At 33.8% G+C, this 16,449-nt stretch overlaps 1 protein-coding gene across 1 annotated transcript in view; it reads left to right on the plus strand.

Annotated features, from left to right (window-relative positions):
• LOC139491687 (E3 ubiquitin-protein ligase UHRF1-like) overlaps positions 1-8,410 on the plus strand; it is a 27,801-nt gene extending 19,391 nt beyond the window's left edge. The window contains exons 14-17 of the mRNA XM_071279501.1: positions 202-313; positions 890-1,035; positions 2,218-2,316; positions 7,200-8,410. Coding sequence (XP_071135602.1) covers positions 202-313; positions 890-1,035; positions 2,218-2,316; positions 7,200-7,349 — 507 coding nt within the window. The 3' untranslated portion in view covers positions 7,350-8,410. The remainder of the gene's footprint in view (positions 1-201; positions 314-889; positions 1,036-2,217; positions 2,317-7,199) is intronic.
• Positions 8,411-16,449: the final 8,039 nt, after the last annotated feature.

Genomic DNA, 16,449 nt, shown 5'->3' on the forward strand with positions numbered 1-16,449 from the left:
CAATTGCATTTAAATATGTTTAGTCATTATGTTTGTTAATACTATCTGATTTCAATCACAGATTGAACTGTCATGAATATCCTAAACTCAATTCACAATCATAATATCAACAATTGATGGCCACAAGTATGGACATGCAATATAGCTATTCTATTTTATGTTGTGTCCATCATACTGAGTATAAAAGATTTGTGTTTGTAGTATCCAGATGGTTACTTAGAGGCTCAAGCAAAGAAGGAAGAGGAAGCAGAGAATAATGCAAAGAATGGAACAAAGAGTACAAAGAAAGGGAAAAGAAAGAGAGATGAGAATGGTTAGTCATCACTAGGTTTTGTGCTCTCATTGTCCATTGCTACTATTTTTTTCATAATTTTAAAAACCCCTATTTAAGGAAGTGGGAGTTATATTATGATCTGTTTATGCAAATGTATATGTCAATTTGACACCGAATTTCAATGATTACTTAAAAATGCCTTTTTTACCTGGATGGAATATTGTAGGTTGCCAATAGTAATGTTAAGAATAAAAATATCTAAAAGTCTTGTATATCTATGAATTACAATATCAGTACCATTTAAAAGTCTACAGTACTGAGGGAAGGAATAGTAATAAAATAGTTATCACAGAATGGAATTGATTACATTTGTAGATTCCTATCCAATTTGTAGGCATTTATACAAATGTGATGTCAAGTGCTTTTAAAAGATGTATTTATATGCTGAAATAGTACAGACAAGTAAAACTGATTTCACTGCTGAAAATGTACTATTTAATCAAAACACTGCGTAAGATCAGAGCTAAAATAGTACATGGCAACTAAATTATCTTTGTATATTCAAACAACTTTTAAAGTCTAGGTTGATGTATATCAATGTTTAACTCTTTCTAGATTCTTCGCCAAGTGCATCTCCAGAGAAGAAGAAAAAAATTGTGGGATATAAAATAGACTCTGAACAACTCCAATTGATAAAAGAGGATGTTGACAACAAAAATGTATGGGAAGAAGCTCAGAAGTTCACCAAAGAAGGTGGACAGGTAAATCTTAGCTTAGAAACAAAAAGTATAAGAATAATTGTGTTCCATAAAAAAAGAGGAAGGATACTTAGTTATTACCTTGGATAGATTGAGGAAAACTATTGGAGTACACTAACTTCTATTTATTTATGATAAGTATAACATCCATGAGCAGATCTAATATATTTTTGTCTTCTCTGGCCATGCTATATTGTCAGTTAGAATCTACTATTTTCACAGGAGTAGCAGGACCTTGTAAATTACTTTTAGTATTTTTCGCCACAACTCCTCTGCTACCATTTTACAGAAAGCTATCATAGGTATATAAAAATGTGGTATGAGGGTTAATCTCTCTCATTCCAAGTCACAATGTGTAAAATGTAAACAATTATAGGTCAAAGTACGGTCCTCCAAACTGAGCCTGGGGTCACATAGATCAGCAATTTATATAGGGCCCAAAATGACAATTGTAAAACAATTTAAACAGGAAAACCTAGGGTCTTATCTATTTGTTAAAGAAACACTTATGAACCACATCAACAAACAACATCCATCAACCACTGACATACTTAATAGAAAGACAAAGGATATGGGGTATTCATCCATCACACAAAATCAGTACATACACAACATCAAAAAGCAAATGAACAGCTCTTGTATTGCTGTTCTTCATCTCAAAGTCACAGTGATGCCTTCAACACAAATAACCTCACTTAATCAATGAGTGATAGATTTCTCTTACAAGAAATTTAAAGGTCTGAGTGAATAAAATACACAGAGAACAATACCTGTTGTATTTGTTAGATGGGACAAAAGAGCTGCCTAAAGTTTAAATGGACAGGTAACTATCAGGTGAATCTATGGAAAGGTACAATTGGGCTCGCAATAAGAAAGTTTCAGCATTTTAAAGATTGGAGATTGGAAGTAAAAAAATCTTTGTATTGTGCTACCTTAACTGAAGCATAGTTATCTTATAATTTTTGCCTTTAATCATATAAGCTCTCTCATTCAAAAACATTCAACCAGACAAGATTTCTTGTTGAATTGTATCATTTTAATGTGAAAATGTCTGATGAGGGATACATGCATCTTGTAGCCTCATGTCAGCATTTTCATCAATTTATTATAAGATGATAATTTAAATAGTTATAGATATCGAATTTATTGAAGCTTTTTGTAAGTTGTATTTAATTTATTTTTCAGAAATTTCTGCAGAAAGTTGAAGAATTGTTTACATGCATTTGCTGTCAAGAAATAGTTTTTAAACCTGTTACAACAGAATGTAAACACAATATCTGTAAGGTAAGAGAATGTCACTACACAGATTTCTCCCCTTTAACATGTTTAAGACTTTTCCTTGTGAACAATTACTTGTTGATGTTGTCTCGAAATTTGTTTTCAATCATCCTGAACAATGAAGTATTCTTCACTTGCTCATACCTTGTTTTATCTTTTTAGCTCACCTGGCCCGAAGGGCCAAGTGAGCTTTTCTCATCACTTGGCGTCCGTCGTCCGTCGTCGTTAACTTTTACAAAAATCTTCTCCTCTGAAACTACTGGGCCAAATCAAACCAAACTTGGCCACAATCATCATTGGGGTATCTAGTTTAAAAAATGTGTGGCGTGACCCGGTCAACCAACCAAGATGGCCGCCACGGCTAAAAATAGAACATAGGGGTAAAATGCAGTTTTTGGCTTATAACTCAAAAACCAAAGCATTTAGAGCAAATCTGACATGGGGTAAAAATGTTTATCAGGTCAAGATCTATCTGCCCTGAAATTTTCAGATGAATCGGTCAATCGGTTGTTGGGTTGCTGCCCCTGAATTGGTAATTTTGAGGAAATTTTGCTGTTTTTGGTTATTATCTTGAATATTATTATAGATAGAGATAAACTGTAAACAGCAATAATGTTCAGCAAAGTAAGATCTACAAATAAGTCAACATGACCAAAATGGTCAGTTGACCCGTTTAGGAGTTATTGCCCTTTATAGTCAATTTTTAACCATTTTTCGTAAATAAAGTAATCTTTTACAAAAATCTTCTCCTCTGAAACTACTGGGCCAAATTAAACCAAACTTGGCCACAATCATCTTTGGGGTATCTAGTTTAAAAAATGTGTGGCGTGACCTGGTCAACCAACCAAGATGGCCGCCACCGCTAAAAATAGAACATAGGGGTAAAATGCAGTTTTTGGCTTATAACTCAAAAACCAAAGCATTTTGAGGAAATCTGACATGGGATAAAAATGTTTATCAGGTCAAGATCTATCTTCCCTGAAATTTTCAGATGAATCGGTCAATGGGTTGTTGGGTTGCTGCCCCTGAATTGGTAATTTTGAGGAAATTTTGCTGTTTTTGGTTATTATCTTGAATATTATTATAGATAGAGATAAACTGTAAACAGCAATAATGTTCAGCAAAGTAAGATCTACAAATAAGTCAACATGACCAAAATGGTCAGTTGACCCGTTTAGGAGTTATTGCCCTTTATAGTCAATTTTTAACCATTTTTCGTAAATTAAAGTAATCTTTTACAAAAAGCTTCTCCTCTGAAACTACTGGGCCAAATTAATTCAAACTTGGCCACAATCATCTTTGGGGTATCTTGTTTAAAAAATGTGTGGCGTGACCTGGTCAACCAACCAAGATGGCCGCCACCGCTAAAAATAGACCATAGGGGTAAAATGCAGTTTTTGGCTTATAACTCAAAAATCAAAGCATTTTGAGGAAATCTGACATGGGGATATAAATGTTTATCAGGTCAAGATCTATCTGCCCTGAAATTTTCAGATGAATCGGTCAATCGGTTGTTGGGTTGCTGCCCCTGAATTGGTAATTTTGAGGAAATTTTGCTGTTTTTTGTTATTATCTTGAATATTATTATAGATAGAGATAAATTGTAAACAGCAATAATGTTCAGCAAAGTAGGATCTACAAATAAGTCAACATGACCAAAATGGTCAGTTGACCCCTTTAGGAGTTATTGCCCTTTATAGTCAATTTTTAACCATTTTTCGTAAATCTAAGTAATCTTTTACAAAATCTCCACTGAAACTACTAGGCCACAATCATCTTTGGGGTATCTAGTTTGAAAAATGTGTCCGATGACCTGGCCATTCAACCAAGATGGCCGCCACGGCTAAAAATAGAACATAGGGGTAAAATGCAGTTTCTGGCTTATAACTATGAAACCAAAGCATCTAGAGCAAATCTGACAAGAAGTTAAATTGTTAATCAAGTCAATATCTATCTGCCCTGAATTTTTCAGATGAATTGGACAACTGGTTGTTGGGTTGCTGCCCTCCAATTGGTAATTTTTAAAGAAATTTTGCCGTTTTTGGTTATCTTGAATACTATTATAGATAGCGATAAACTGTTAACAGCAATAATGTTCAGCAAAGTAAGATCTACAAATAAGTCAAAATGACCTAAATGGTCAATTGACCCCTTAAGGAGTTATTGCCCTTTATAGTCAATTTTTAACAATTTTCATTAATTTGGTAAATTTATGTAAATTTTTACCAAATATAGTTCTCTGTTACTAATGGGCAAAGTTCATTATAGATATAATTGTAAGAAGCAAAATCATTCAGTAAAGTAAGAACTTCAAACACATCACCATCACCAAAATACAATTTTGTCATGAATCCATTTGTGTCCTTTGTTTAATATGCACATAGACCAAGGTGAGCGACACAGGCTCTTTAGAGCCTCTAGTTTTCAAGAGTGGAGGTAGTGATATATTCTTCTTTCACACCAAGCACTGGGCATCATATCCTTCTTTCATATTGCATCAATATGTTTTAAGCACTTATTCAATTCAATTTGAGTTAAATCAGTTATTTGATTTATAGTACAAAACCTATTGTATCAGCTTTTATATCAGTCCATCACACAGTGTATACCCTCTCCTTACTTTCAAACCCCTTGGAGTTCAATTATAACACTTCACATGGTCATTCAACACTACTAAAAGGTCTGTCTTTCATTGTGTCAATATGAGTGATGGTAATAAATACTGTTCATTTTAGCCATCCTTTTACATATGGTCAAAAATAGTTTCAGCTTTCCAACTTTAGTGGTTAGGGATGTAAGTGTGGTGCAACTGTATAATTTCTTTTTAGCTCACCTGGCCTAAAAGGCCAAGTGAGCTTTTCTCATCACTTGGCGTCCGTTGTCCGTCGTCGTCGTCGTTAACTTTTACAAAAATCTTCTCCTCTGAAACTACTGGGCCAAATTAAACCAAACTTGGCCAGAATCATCATTGGGGTATATGGTTTAAAAAATGTGTCCGGTGACATGGCCAACCATCCAAGATGGCCGCCATGGCTAAAAATAGAACATAGGGGTCAAATGCAGTTTTTGGCTTATAACTCAAAAACCAAAGCATTTAGAGCAAATCTGACAGGAGTAGAATGGTGAAACAGGTGAAGATCTATCTGCCCTGAAATTTTCAGATGAATCGGATAACCCGTTGTTGGGTTGCTGCCCCTGAATTAGTAATTTTAAGGAAATTTTGCTGTTTTTGGTCATTATCTTGAATATTATTATAGATAGAGATAAACAATAAGCAGCAATAATGTTCAGCAAAGTAAGATTTACAAATAAGTCAACATGACTGAAATGGTCAGTTGACCCCTTTAGGAGTTATTGCCCTTTATAGTCAATTTTTAACCATTTTTCGTAAATCTTAGTAATATTTTTACAAAAATCTTCTCCTCTGAAACTACTGGGCCACATTCATCCAAACTTGGCCACAATCATCTTTTGGGTTAGTACTTTGGAAAATGTGTCTGGTGACCCGGCCATCAAACCAAGATGGCTGCCATGGCTAAAAATAGAACATAGGGTAAAATGCAGTTTTTGGCTTATAACTCAAAATCCAAAGCATTTAGAGCAAATCTGACGTGGGGTAAAATTGTTTATAAGTTCAACATCTATCTGGCCTGAAATTTTCAGATGAATCTGACAACTTGTTGTTGGGTTGCTGGCCCTGAATTAGTAGTTTTAAGGAAATTTTGCTCTTTTTGGTTATTATCTTGAATATTATTATAGATAGAGATAAACTATAAACAGCAATAATGTTCACCAAAGTAAGATTTACAAATAAGTCGACATGACTGAAATGGTCAGTTGACCCCTTTAGGAGTTATTGCCCTTTATAGTCAATTTTTAACCATTTTTCGTAAATCTTAGTAGTCTTTTACAAAAATCTTCTCCTCTGAAACTACTTGTCCAAATTAATCCAATCTTGACCACAATCATCTTTTGGGTTAGTACTTTGAAAAATGTGTCCAGTGACCAGGCCATCCAACCAAGATGGCCGCCATGGCTAAAAATAGAACATGGGGTAAAATGCAGTTTTTGGCTTATAACTCAAAACCCAAAGCATTTAGAGCAAATCTGACATGGGGTAAAATTGTTTATCAGGTCAATATTTATCTGCTCTGAAATTTTTAGATGAATCGGACAACCCGTTGTTGTGTTGCTGACCCTGAATTGTTAGTTTTAAGGAAATTTTGCTGTTTTTGGTCATTATCTTGAATATTATTATTGATAGAGATAAACTGTAAACAACAATAATGTTCAGCAAAGTAAGATTTACAAATAAGTCAACATGACCGAAATGGTCAATTGACCCCCTTAGGAGTTATTGTTCTTTATAGTCAATTTTTAACAATTTTCATAATTTTTGTAAATTTTTACTAACATTTTCCACTGAAACTAATGGGCCAAGTTCATTATAGATAGAGATAATTTGAAGCAGCAAGAATGTTCAGTAAAGTAAGATGTACAAACACATCACCATCACCAAAACACAATTTTGTCATGAATCCATCTGCTTCCTTTAATATTCACATAGACCAAGGTGAGCGACACAGGCTCTTTAGAGCCTCTAGTTTCCATAGGTGTTAGCTATGTTTAAATGGAATGAACCAAATTACTTCTAATTGGCATTAAACTTTACTAGTTCACTCGAGCAGGACCCTCTGTGATGGCTCCATTAATTTATTTTTAACATTTTAGTAAAGAAGAAATTTTGTGAATTAAAAAAATTGTCTTACTCCTGCAGCAACCATATTTTTGGAACAATGAGGTAAACAAATAACATTGCTTAAACTGTGTTGTATTGATTTTAATGCTTAGGAATTTGTCGATTTTAAATGTGATTTCTTTAATTTCAGCCCTGTTTAGTAAGATCGTTTAAAGCAGAGGTGTTCAACTGTCCAATGTGCCGAGCAGATCTAGGAAAAAATAGTAATCCAGCTATGAACAAAACATTATCACAAATATTGCTCAAATTTTATCCAGGATATGACAATGGCAGGTCATGAAAAGAAAAATATATTTGTCAGATTTTAAAAATCTAATTTCAGTCTCAGGAAATCTACTGTAAGCTGCAACAATAAATATTTTTGGGAAGAAATAGTGCTTAGAAAATCTCAAATGTGTAATGGAGGTGTCCCCTGGGGAAAAAATCTATAACATTTCATACATATCGTATAAAACCCTGCATGCTACAAATAACAATTGAATATGGCCACCCAAGGTATATTGACATTTGTTTTTCAATTGAAAATTGGATCAATTCAATCATGATCTGAAAAGGGTAATATGTCAAAGTTAATAGATGGAGAGAAATCAGTTCATACATCTGTGTATTAAAACAAATAAAATGAAATTTACAATGTAATTTGTTCACAAAATTCAGTGAAACTTATTTTTTGTGTAATGACACTGAATCAGCATGGTTACAAATTTATGTCTGACTGTGGTGCACTCAGGTTGATAAACTTTGAGAACATGTGATGAAGGGTTATTAAAGTTTGGTCTGTAAGACGTGTACATCATTCCAATCAATCTTTCCAAATAATGTTTTTCAAAGCTAACAAAAATCTTATGATTTTTTTTATTGCACAACCACACATCATTTTCTGAAAAGATTTAGAGCACTTTATCAGACGGAAGATTTAGTTTTGTTTTGGTTGGTAAACAATGAAATTGTCTATTTTTCTGAACATCTAAAATGAAAAACCAGTAAGCATTTACATGTATGTATTTTCAGAATGTTTCTTACATAATATTGTGTTTTGTTCCAAAGCTCAGTATCATTGGTTCAAATTGAAAACATAATGTAAACTCTGTCCCTGTCTAATGACGTAATATGGATAACAGAATATTTATGTAAAACTTACCTCTCTGAATGATTTTGTTCACAATATGAAATGTAATAACTGGGTGTGATTTAAATGATTGTTTTAATTTTTATTGTCATTTTTATCACAACCTGATTTAAACATATTAAATTTTTAGATATATATGATATATAATTTTAATTAAGATGTAAATATTGATCAAATTTATTACCATGTATTGAATAAAAATGATATTGCAATAGTTGTTGTTAATTTAGGTCTGAAACCAAATGTCTTTTTAGTTCACCTGACACATAGGCTCAGATGAGCTACTATAATCACTTCACCTCTGTCGTACTTTATGAATTTTTTATGCCCCACCTACGACAGTAGAGGGGCATTATGTTTTCTGGTCTGTCCGTTCGTCCGTCCGTCTGTTCGTCTGTCCGTTCGTCCGTCCGTCTGACCCGCTTCAGGTTAAAGTTTTTGGTCAAGGTAGTTTTTGATGAAGTTTAAGTCCAATCGACTTCAAACTTAGTACACATGTCCCCTATGATATGATCTTTCTAATTTTAATGCCAAATTAGAGTTTTTACCCCAATTTCACGGTCCACTGAACATGGAAAATGATAGTGCGAGTGGGGCATTCGTGTACTGAGGACACATTCTTGTTTAAAACTTATCTGAATCTTGCAGGCACATTAGAACCAAAATTGGCCACAATAGATATCTAGATAAAAATTGTGTTCAGTTATCCAACCTGCCTTTATGACATGGCTAAAAGTTTTAACAAAGGGTTGAGATGCTGTTTTGGTCTATTATCTTGAAAGTCTAAGGATAGAGAAAAGCTGACTGGGGCAGAAATGTTCATCTTACAGAGCTCCAGATAAGAATTCACAAATTGGGGTTTTTACACCTCGATTTTTTAGATAAAGATTGCATGAATGCAATCAAAAACCTTGTGGGACTGACTTGATATCTTAATGTTCCAAGGCTTATCACTACCTTTTTTAATACACAAGATATAGTGCATTGATCATAACTTTCTATACATCCTATCCATGAACATTTCCAAAAATTTATCAATGTAATATATGCTCAGATATTCAATGCACAAAATGATGTTCCACTTGTCAAGAAAATTACATATCTTTTGCAAGGTGCAGGAATCTAATAGTTGTTCTAAAAATAGAATGATGTCATTTGTTAAAATCATCTTTGAAAAATTTGGAGTTATCTTCCTTTGGCCAGAATTAGCAGCTTATCTGGAGCTCTGATCTTATCCACTCATAGTAGTGATAAAACGAGTCAAAAAGCAAATCATAGGTATGCTGTTTTAGGCGTTGTCAACAATGTATTAGTTTGTGATTGTCTAGTTTATGGTGAACCACAAGTGGTAGGTCAATAATATTTTGTATTCAGTTGTATAAAAATTGGCACATTTCATTCCATGGAGATTTTTTGGCCCTGCCCCCTCAGTCATGGTCTATTGACTTTGAATCTTGCTTAGTTTACATGTACAACATGTATAAGTTTGTGATTAGGTCAGTTTATTGGGAACCATTAGTGGTAGGTCAATTTTTATCGTTCATTGCTTAATGTTAAGGATTTGTTTATTGGTCTGGTTTTTTAGCTCACCTGGCCCGAAGGGCCAAGTGAGCTATTCCCATCACTTTGCGTCCGTCGTCGTCCGTCGTCGTTAACTTTTACAAAAATCTTCTCCTCTGAAACTACTGGGCCAAATCAAACCAAACTTGGCCACAATCATCATTGGGGTATCTAGTTTAAAAAATGTGTGGCGTGACCCGGTCAACCAACCAAGATGGCCGCCACAGCTAAAAATAGAACATAGGGGTAAAATGCAGTTTTTGGCTTATAACTCAAAAACCAAAGCATTTAGAGCAAATCTGACATGGGGTAAAAATGTTTATCAGGTCAAGATCTATCTGCCCTGAAATTTTCAGATGAATCGGTCAATCGGTTGTTGGGTTGCTGCCCCTGAATTGGTAATTTTGAGGAAATTTTGCTGTTTTTGGTTATTATCTTGAATATTATTATAGATAGAGGTAAACTGTAAACAGCAATAATGTTCAGCAAAGTAAGATCTACAAATAAGTCAACATGACCAAAATGGTCAGTTGACCCGTTTAGGAGTTATTGCCCTTTATAGTCAATTTTTAACCATTTTTCGTTAATTAAAGTAATCTTTTACAAAAATCTTCTCCTCTGAAACTACTGGGCCAAATTAATCCAAACTTGGCCACAATCATCTTTGGGGTATCTAGTTTAAAAAATGTGTGGCATGAATTGGTCAACCAACCAAGATGGCCGCCACGGCTAAAAATAGAACAAAGGGGTAAAATGCAGTTTTTGGCTTATAACTCAAAAACCAAAGCATTTTGAGGAAATCTGACATGGGATAAAAATGTTTATCAGGTCAAGATCTATCTGCCCTGAAATTTTCAGATGAATCGGTCAATCGGTTGTTGGGTTGCTGCCCCTGAATTGGTAATTTTGAGGAAATTTTGCTGTTTTTGGTTATTATCTTGAATATTATTATAGATAGAGATAAACTGTAAACAGCAATAATGTTCAGCAAAGTAAGATCTACAAATAAGTCAACATGACCAAAATGGTCAGTTGACCCGTTTAGGAGTTATTGCCCTTTATAGTCAATTTTTAACCATTTTTCGTAAATTAAAGTAATCTTTTACAAAAATCTTCTCCTCTGAAACTACTGGGCCAAATTAATCCAAACTTGGCCACAATCATCTTTGGGGTATCTAGTTTAAAAAATGTGTGGCATGACCTGGTCAACCAACCAAGATGGCCGCCACCGCTAAAAATAGAACATAGGGGTAAAATGCAGTTTTTGGCTTATAACTCAAAAACCAAAGCATTTTGAGGAAATCTGACAAGGAATAAAAATGTTTATCAGGTCAAGATCTATCTTCCCTGAAATTTTCAGATGAATCGGTCAATCGGTTGTTGGGTTGCTGCCCCTGAGTTGGTAATTTTGAGGAAATTTTGCTGTTTTTGGTTATTATCTTGAATATTATTATAGATAGAGATAAATTGTAAACAGCAATAATGTTCAGCAAAGTAAGATCTACAAATAAGTCAACATGACCAAAATGGTCAGTTGACCCCTTAAGGAGTTATTGCCCTTTATAGTCAATTTTTAACAATTTTCATTAATTTGGTAAATTTATGTAAATTTTTACCAAATATAGTTCTCTGTTACTAATGGGCAAAGTTCATTATAGATATAATTGTAAGAAGCAAAATCGTTCAGTAAAGAAAGAACTTCAAACACATCACCATCACCAAAATACAATTTTGTCATGAATCCATTTGTGTCCTTTGTTTAATATGCACATAGACCAAGGTGAGCGACACAGGCTCTTTAGAGCCTCTAGTTTTAATACTATGCAATAGGTCAACTATATTTGGTGTTTGGAATTATTGTAAGGTGTACAGGTCTGTTTGGCAGGACTCATCTGACCTTGACCTCATATTTATAGTTTCATTGATTAATGTAGTTTTTTTGGTTAAGTTTGTTTATTAGATGATAATAGCAGTATGTCCACTTCATTTGGTTTGAGTTTTTATGCCCCACCTACGATAGTAGAGGGGCATTATATTTTCTGGTCTGCGTTCGTTCGCTTCAGGTTAAAGTTTTTGGTCAAGGTAGTTTTTGATGAAGTTAAAGTTACATCAACTTGAAACTTAGTACACATGTTCTCTATGATATGATATTTCTAATTTTTATTCCAAATTAAAGTTTTTACCCAATTTCACGGTCCACTGAACATAGAAAATGATATCGGAGTGGGGCATGTGTACTATGGACACATTCTTGTTTATGTACAAAAAGCAATAGGTCAACTATATTTTGTATATGTAAATGTCTGTCTGGCTTGGTTTATGTGATACTTTTAAATAATTTATCTTCCAAGTCTTATCATAAAATCAAATCAATCATGGTCAGTAAAGCAGTGCAAATGATTATTAAAATTTTAGACCTTTTAGATAAATTTAATAAAAATCTGGCAAGTAGTGTACAAGTGAGATGGATAGTTAGACTAGTTTCCCTGTAGACAATGAAATGATTGTCTTGTCGAGTATGGGGATACCAACTCGCATTGTAAATTGAATATCTGAGTGTACCTTTTTATAAACAATGCTGACTGAATGTTCACCTCACTGCACTGTTTATATACTTGCAACACTAGGCAGAGAAGATGGCTAAAATATAGCTAACTTGCCTGTGGATAGTACTTCAAGAAATCTTAATTCCAAAATTTCACCATAAGCAAAACCTTTAACTCTACAGGACACCCGACTTCACCCACTGTTTTTTGTGGATTGGACAGTTTTCACTTGACCTCGACATGGATCAGTGAACAAGGTTATGTTTTGATGGTCAAGTCCATACCTCAGATACTATAAGCAATAGGTCTAGTATATTGGGTGTATGGAAGGATTGTAAGGTGTACAACTGGCAGTTGTCATCTGACCTCCACCTCATTTTCATGGTTCAGTGGTCAAAGTTAAGTTTGTGTTTTGGTCTTTTTTTCTTATACTAAATGCAATAGGTCTACTATATTTGGTGTGAAAATATTTTATGATGTCCATGTCAGTCTTGCAGCTTTTATTTTACCTTGACCTCATTTTCAGGGTTCATTGCTCAGAGTTCAGTTTTTGTATTTTGGTCTATTTTTCTTTTAACTATAAGCAATAGGTCAATTTTCTTTGATGTATGAAAGGATTGTAAGCTGTACATGTCTGCCTGGCATGGTTCATCTGACCTTGACCTCATTTTCACGGTTCATTAGTCAAATGTTTAGTTTTCTTGGTTGAGTCTGTTTCTTAGAAACTATAAGCACTAGGTTAACTATATTTAGTGAATTGAATGATTGTAAGGTGTACATGTATTTCTTGTTTGCTTGATCATGACCTCATTTTCTTGGATCATGTTAAGTTTATCATGTTTATGTGATAGTTGAAGTAATGCTTTGTATTTTGGACTATCAACACATCAATGGTTAGTAAAGAAGGCTAGACATTTCAGCGTGTGCACTCTTGATAGTGTTGTTTTAATTTTGTAAACCTTTGTATTAATATTTTACTTAATTTGTACTTTATCGGGAATGGGTATTCCAGTACAGCAGTGTGTTTTTATGTTACAAACTGTCAACTACAAAATCTTTTTTGTTGGTGTTTTTTCAGATTTATTTGCATAGTTTTTTTAATTGTCAGTTGTGTTGTATGTTTGTGAAGAGTGTTTACACAGTTTTGGTTGCTAGATCCTAATTATCACCACATTAATCATATTAAATGTCTGTTTGGGTTGCTCCCCTCATTTGGTTGATAGGAAACTATAAACTACTGTCATACAAGTGGAAGGTTTAACTAGCTATTAAACCAGGTTTAATCCACAATATTCTTCAAGTCAGGAATAACTGAATATTAAAGTTGTTTATTATTCGTTCCATGAGTTGATATAGTCGATGTTTGATTTTGTCTAATTTAACCTGTATTTTTTCTTCTTCATGCCATGGTGTCTGTATGTCTTTCCTTGGACTTGTAGTACTGTATTTTTTTTCTTTATGCCATGGTGTTGTTTGTATGTCTTTCCTTGGACTTGTAGTACTGTATTTTTTTTTTCTTTATGCCATGGTGTCTGTATGTCTTTCCTTGGACTTGTAGTACTGTATTTTTTTTCTTTATGCCATGGTGTTGTTTGTATGTCTTTCCTTGGACTTGTAGTACTGTATTTTTTTTCTTTATGCCATGGTGTCTGTATGTCTTTCCTTGGACTTGTAGTACTGTATTTTTTTTCTTTATGCCATGGTGTTGTTTGTATGTCTTTCCTTGGACTTGTAGTACTGTATTTTTTTTCTTTATGCCATGGTGTTGTCTGTATGTCTTTCCTTGGACTTGTAGTACTGTATTTTTTTCTTTATGTCATGGTGTTGTTTGTATGTCTTTCCTTGGACTTGTAGTACTGTATTTTTTTTTCTTTATGCCATGGTGTTGTTTGTATGTCTTTCCTTGGACTTGTAGTACTGTATTTTTTTTCTTTATGCCATGGTGTTGTTTGTATGTCTTTCCTTGGACTTGTAGTACTGTATTTTTTTTCTTTATGCCATGGTGTCTGTATGTCTTTCCTTGGACTTGTAGTACTGTATTTTTTTTCTTTATGCCATGGTGTTTGTATGTCTTTCCTTGGACTTGTAGTACTGTATTTTTTTTCTTTATGCCATGGTGTTTGTATGTCTTTCCTTGGACTTGTAGTACTGTATTTTTTTCTTTATGTCATGGTGTTGTTTGTATGTCTTTCCTTGGACTTGTAGTACTGTATTTTTTTTCTTTATGCCATGGTGTCTGTATGTCTTTCCTTGGACTTGTAGTACTGTATTTTTTTTCTTTATGCCATGGTGTTGTTTGTATGTCTTTCCTTGGACTTGTAGTACTGTATTTTTTTTCTTTATGCCATGGTGTTGTCTGTATGTCTTTCCTTGGACTTGTAGTACTGTATTTTTTTCTTTATGTCATGGTGTTGTTTGTATGTCTTTCCTTGGACTTGTAGTACTGTATTTTTTTTTCTTTATGCCATGGTGTTGTTTGTATGTCTTTCCTTGGACTTGTAGTACTGTATTTTTTTTCTTTATGCCATGGTGTTGTTTGTATGTCTTTCCTTGGACTTGTAGTACTGTATTTTTTTCTTTATGTCATGGTGTTGTTTGTATGTCTTTCCTTGGACTTGTAGTACTGTATTTTTTTTCTTTATGCCATGGTGTTGTTTGTATGTCTTTCCTTGGACTTGTAGTACTGGTTTTTTTCTTTCTTTATGCCATGGTGTTGTTTGTATGTCTTTCCTTGGACTTGTAGTACTGTATTTTTTTTCTGTATGCCATGGTGTTGTTTGTATGTCTTTCCTTGGACTTGTAGTACTGTATTTTTTTCTTTATGTCATGGTGTTGTTTGTATGTCTTTCCTTGGACTTGTAGTACTGTATTTTTTTCTTTATGTCATGGTGTTGTTTGTATGTCTTTCCTTGGACTTGTAGTACTGTATTTTTTTCTTTATGTCATGGTGTTGTTTGTATGTCTTTCCTTGGACTTGTAGTACTGTATTTTTTTTCTTTATGCCATGGTGTTGTTTGTATGTCTTTCCTTGGACTTGTAGTACTGGTTTTTTTCTTTCTTTATGCCATGGTGTTGTTTGTATGTCTTTCCTTGGACTTGTAGTACTGTATTTTTTTTCTTTATGCCATGGTGTTGTTTGTATGTCTTTCCTTGGACTTGTAGTACTGTATTTTTTTTCTTTATGTCATGGTGTTGTTTGTATGTCTTTCCTTGGACTTGTAGTACTGTATTTTTTTCTTTATGCCATGGTGTTGTTTGTATGTCTTTCCTTGGACTTGTAGTACTGGTTTTTTTTCTTTATGTCTGTCTTTCCTTGGACTTGTAGTACTGTATTTTTTTTTTCTTTATGCCATGGTGTTGTTTGTATGTCTTTCCTTGGACTTGTAGTACTGGTTTTTTTTTCTTTATGCCATGGTGTTGTTTGTATGTCTTTCCTTGGACTTGTAGTACTGTATTTTTTTTCTTTATGTCATGGTGTTGTTTGTATGTCTTTCCTTGGACTTGTAGTACTGTATTTTTTTTCTTAATGCCATGGTGTTTGTATGTCTTTCCTTGGACTTGTAGTACTGTATTTTTTTTCTTTATGCCATGGTGTTTGTATGTCTTTCCTTGGACTTGTAGTACTGTATTTTTTTTCTTTATGCCATGGTGTTGTTTGTATGTCTTTCCTTGGACTTGTAGTATTGTATTTTTTTTCTTTATGCCATGGTGTTGTTTGTATGTCTTTCCTTGGACTTGTAGTACTGTATTTTTTTTCTTTATGTCATGGTGTTGTTTGTATGTCTTTCCTTGGACTTGTAGTACTGTATTTTTTTTCTTTATGCCATGGTGTTGTTTGTATGTCTTTCCTTGGACTTGTAGTACTGTATTTTTTTTCTTTATGCCATGGTGTTGTTTGTATATCTTTCCTTGGACTTGTAGTACTGTATTTTTTTTCTTTATGCCATGGTGTCTGTATGTCTTTCCTTGGACTTGTAGTACTGTATTTTTTTTCTTTATGCCATGGTGTTGTTTGTATGTCTTTCCTTGGACTTGTAGTACTGTATTTTTTTTCTTTATGCCATGGTGTTGTCTGTATGTCTTTCCTTGGACTTGTAGTACTGTATTTTTTTTCTTTATGCCATGGTGTTGTTTGTATGTCTTTC

Source organism: Mytilus edulis, chromosome 1 (genome assembly GCF_963676685.1).
Source record: "Mytilus edulis chromosome 1, xbMytEdul2.2, whole genome shotgun sequence".
NCBI classification, from domain to species: domain Eukaryota; kingdom Metazoa; phylum Mollusca; class Bivalvia; order Mytilida; family Mytilidae; genus Mytilus; species Mytilus edulis.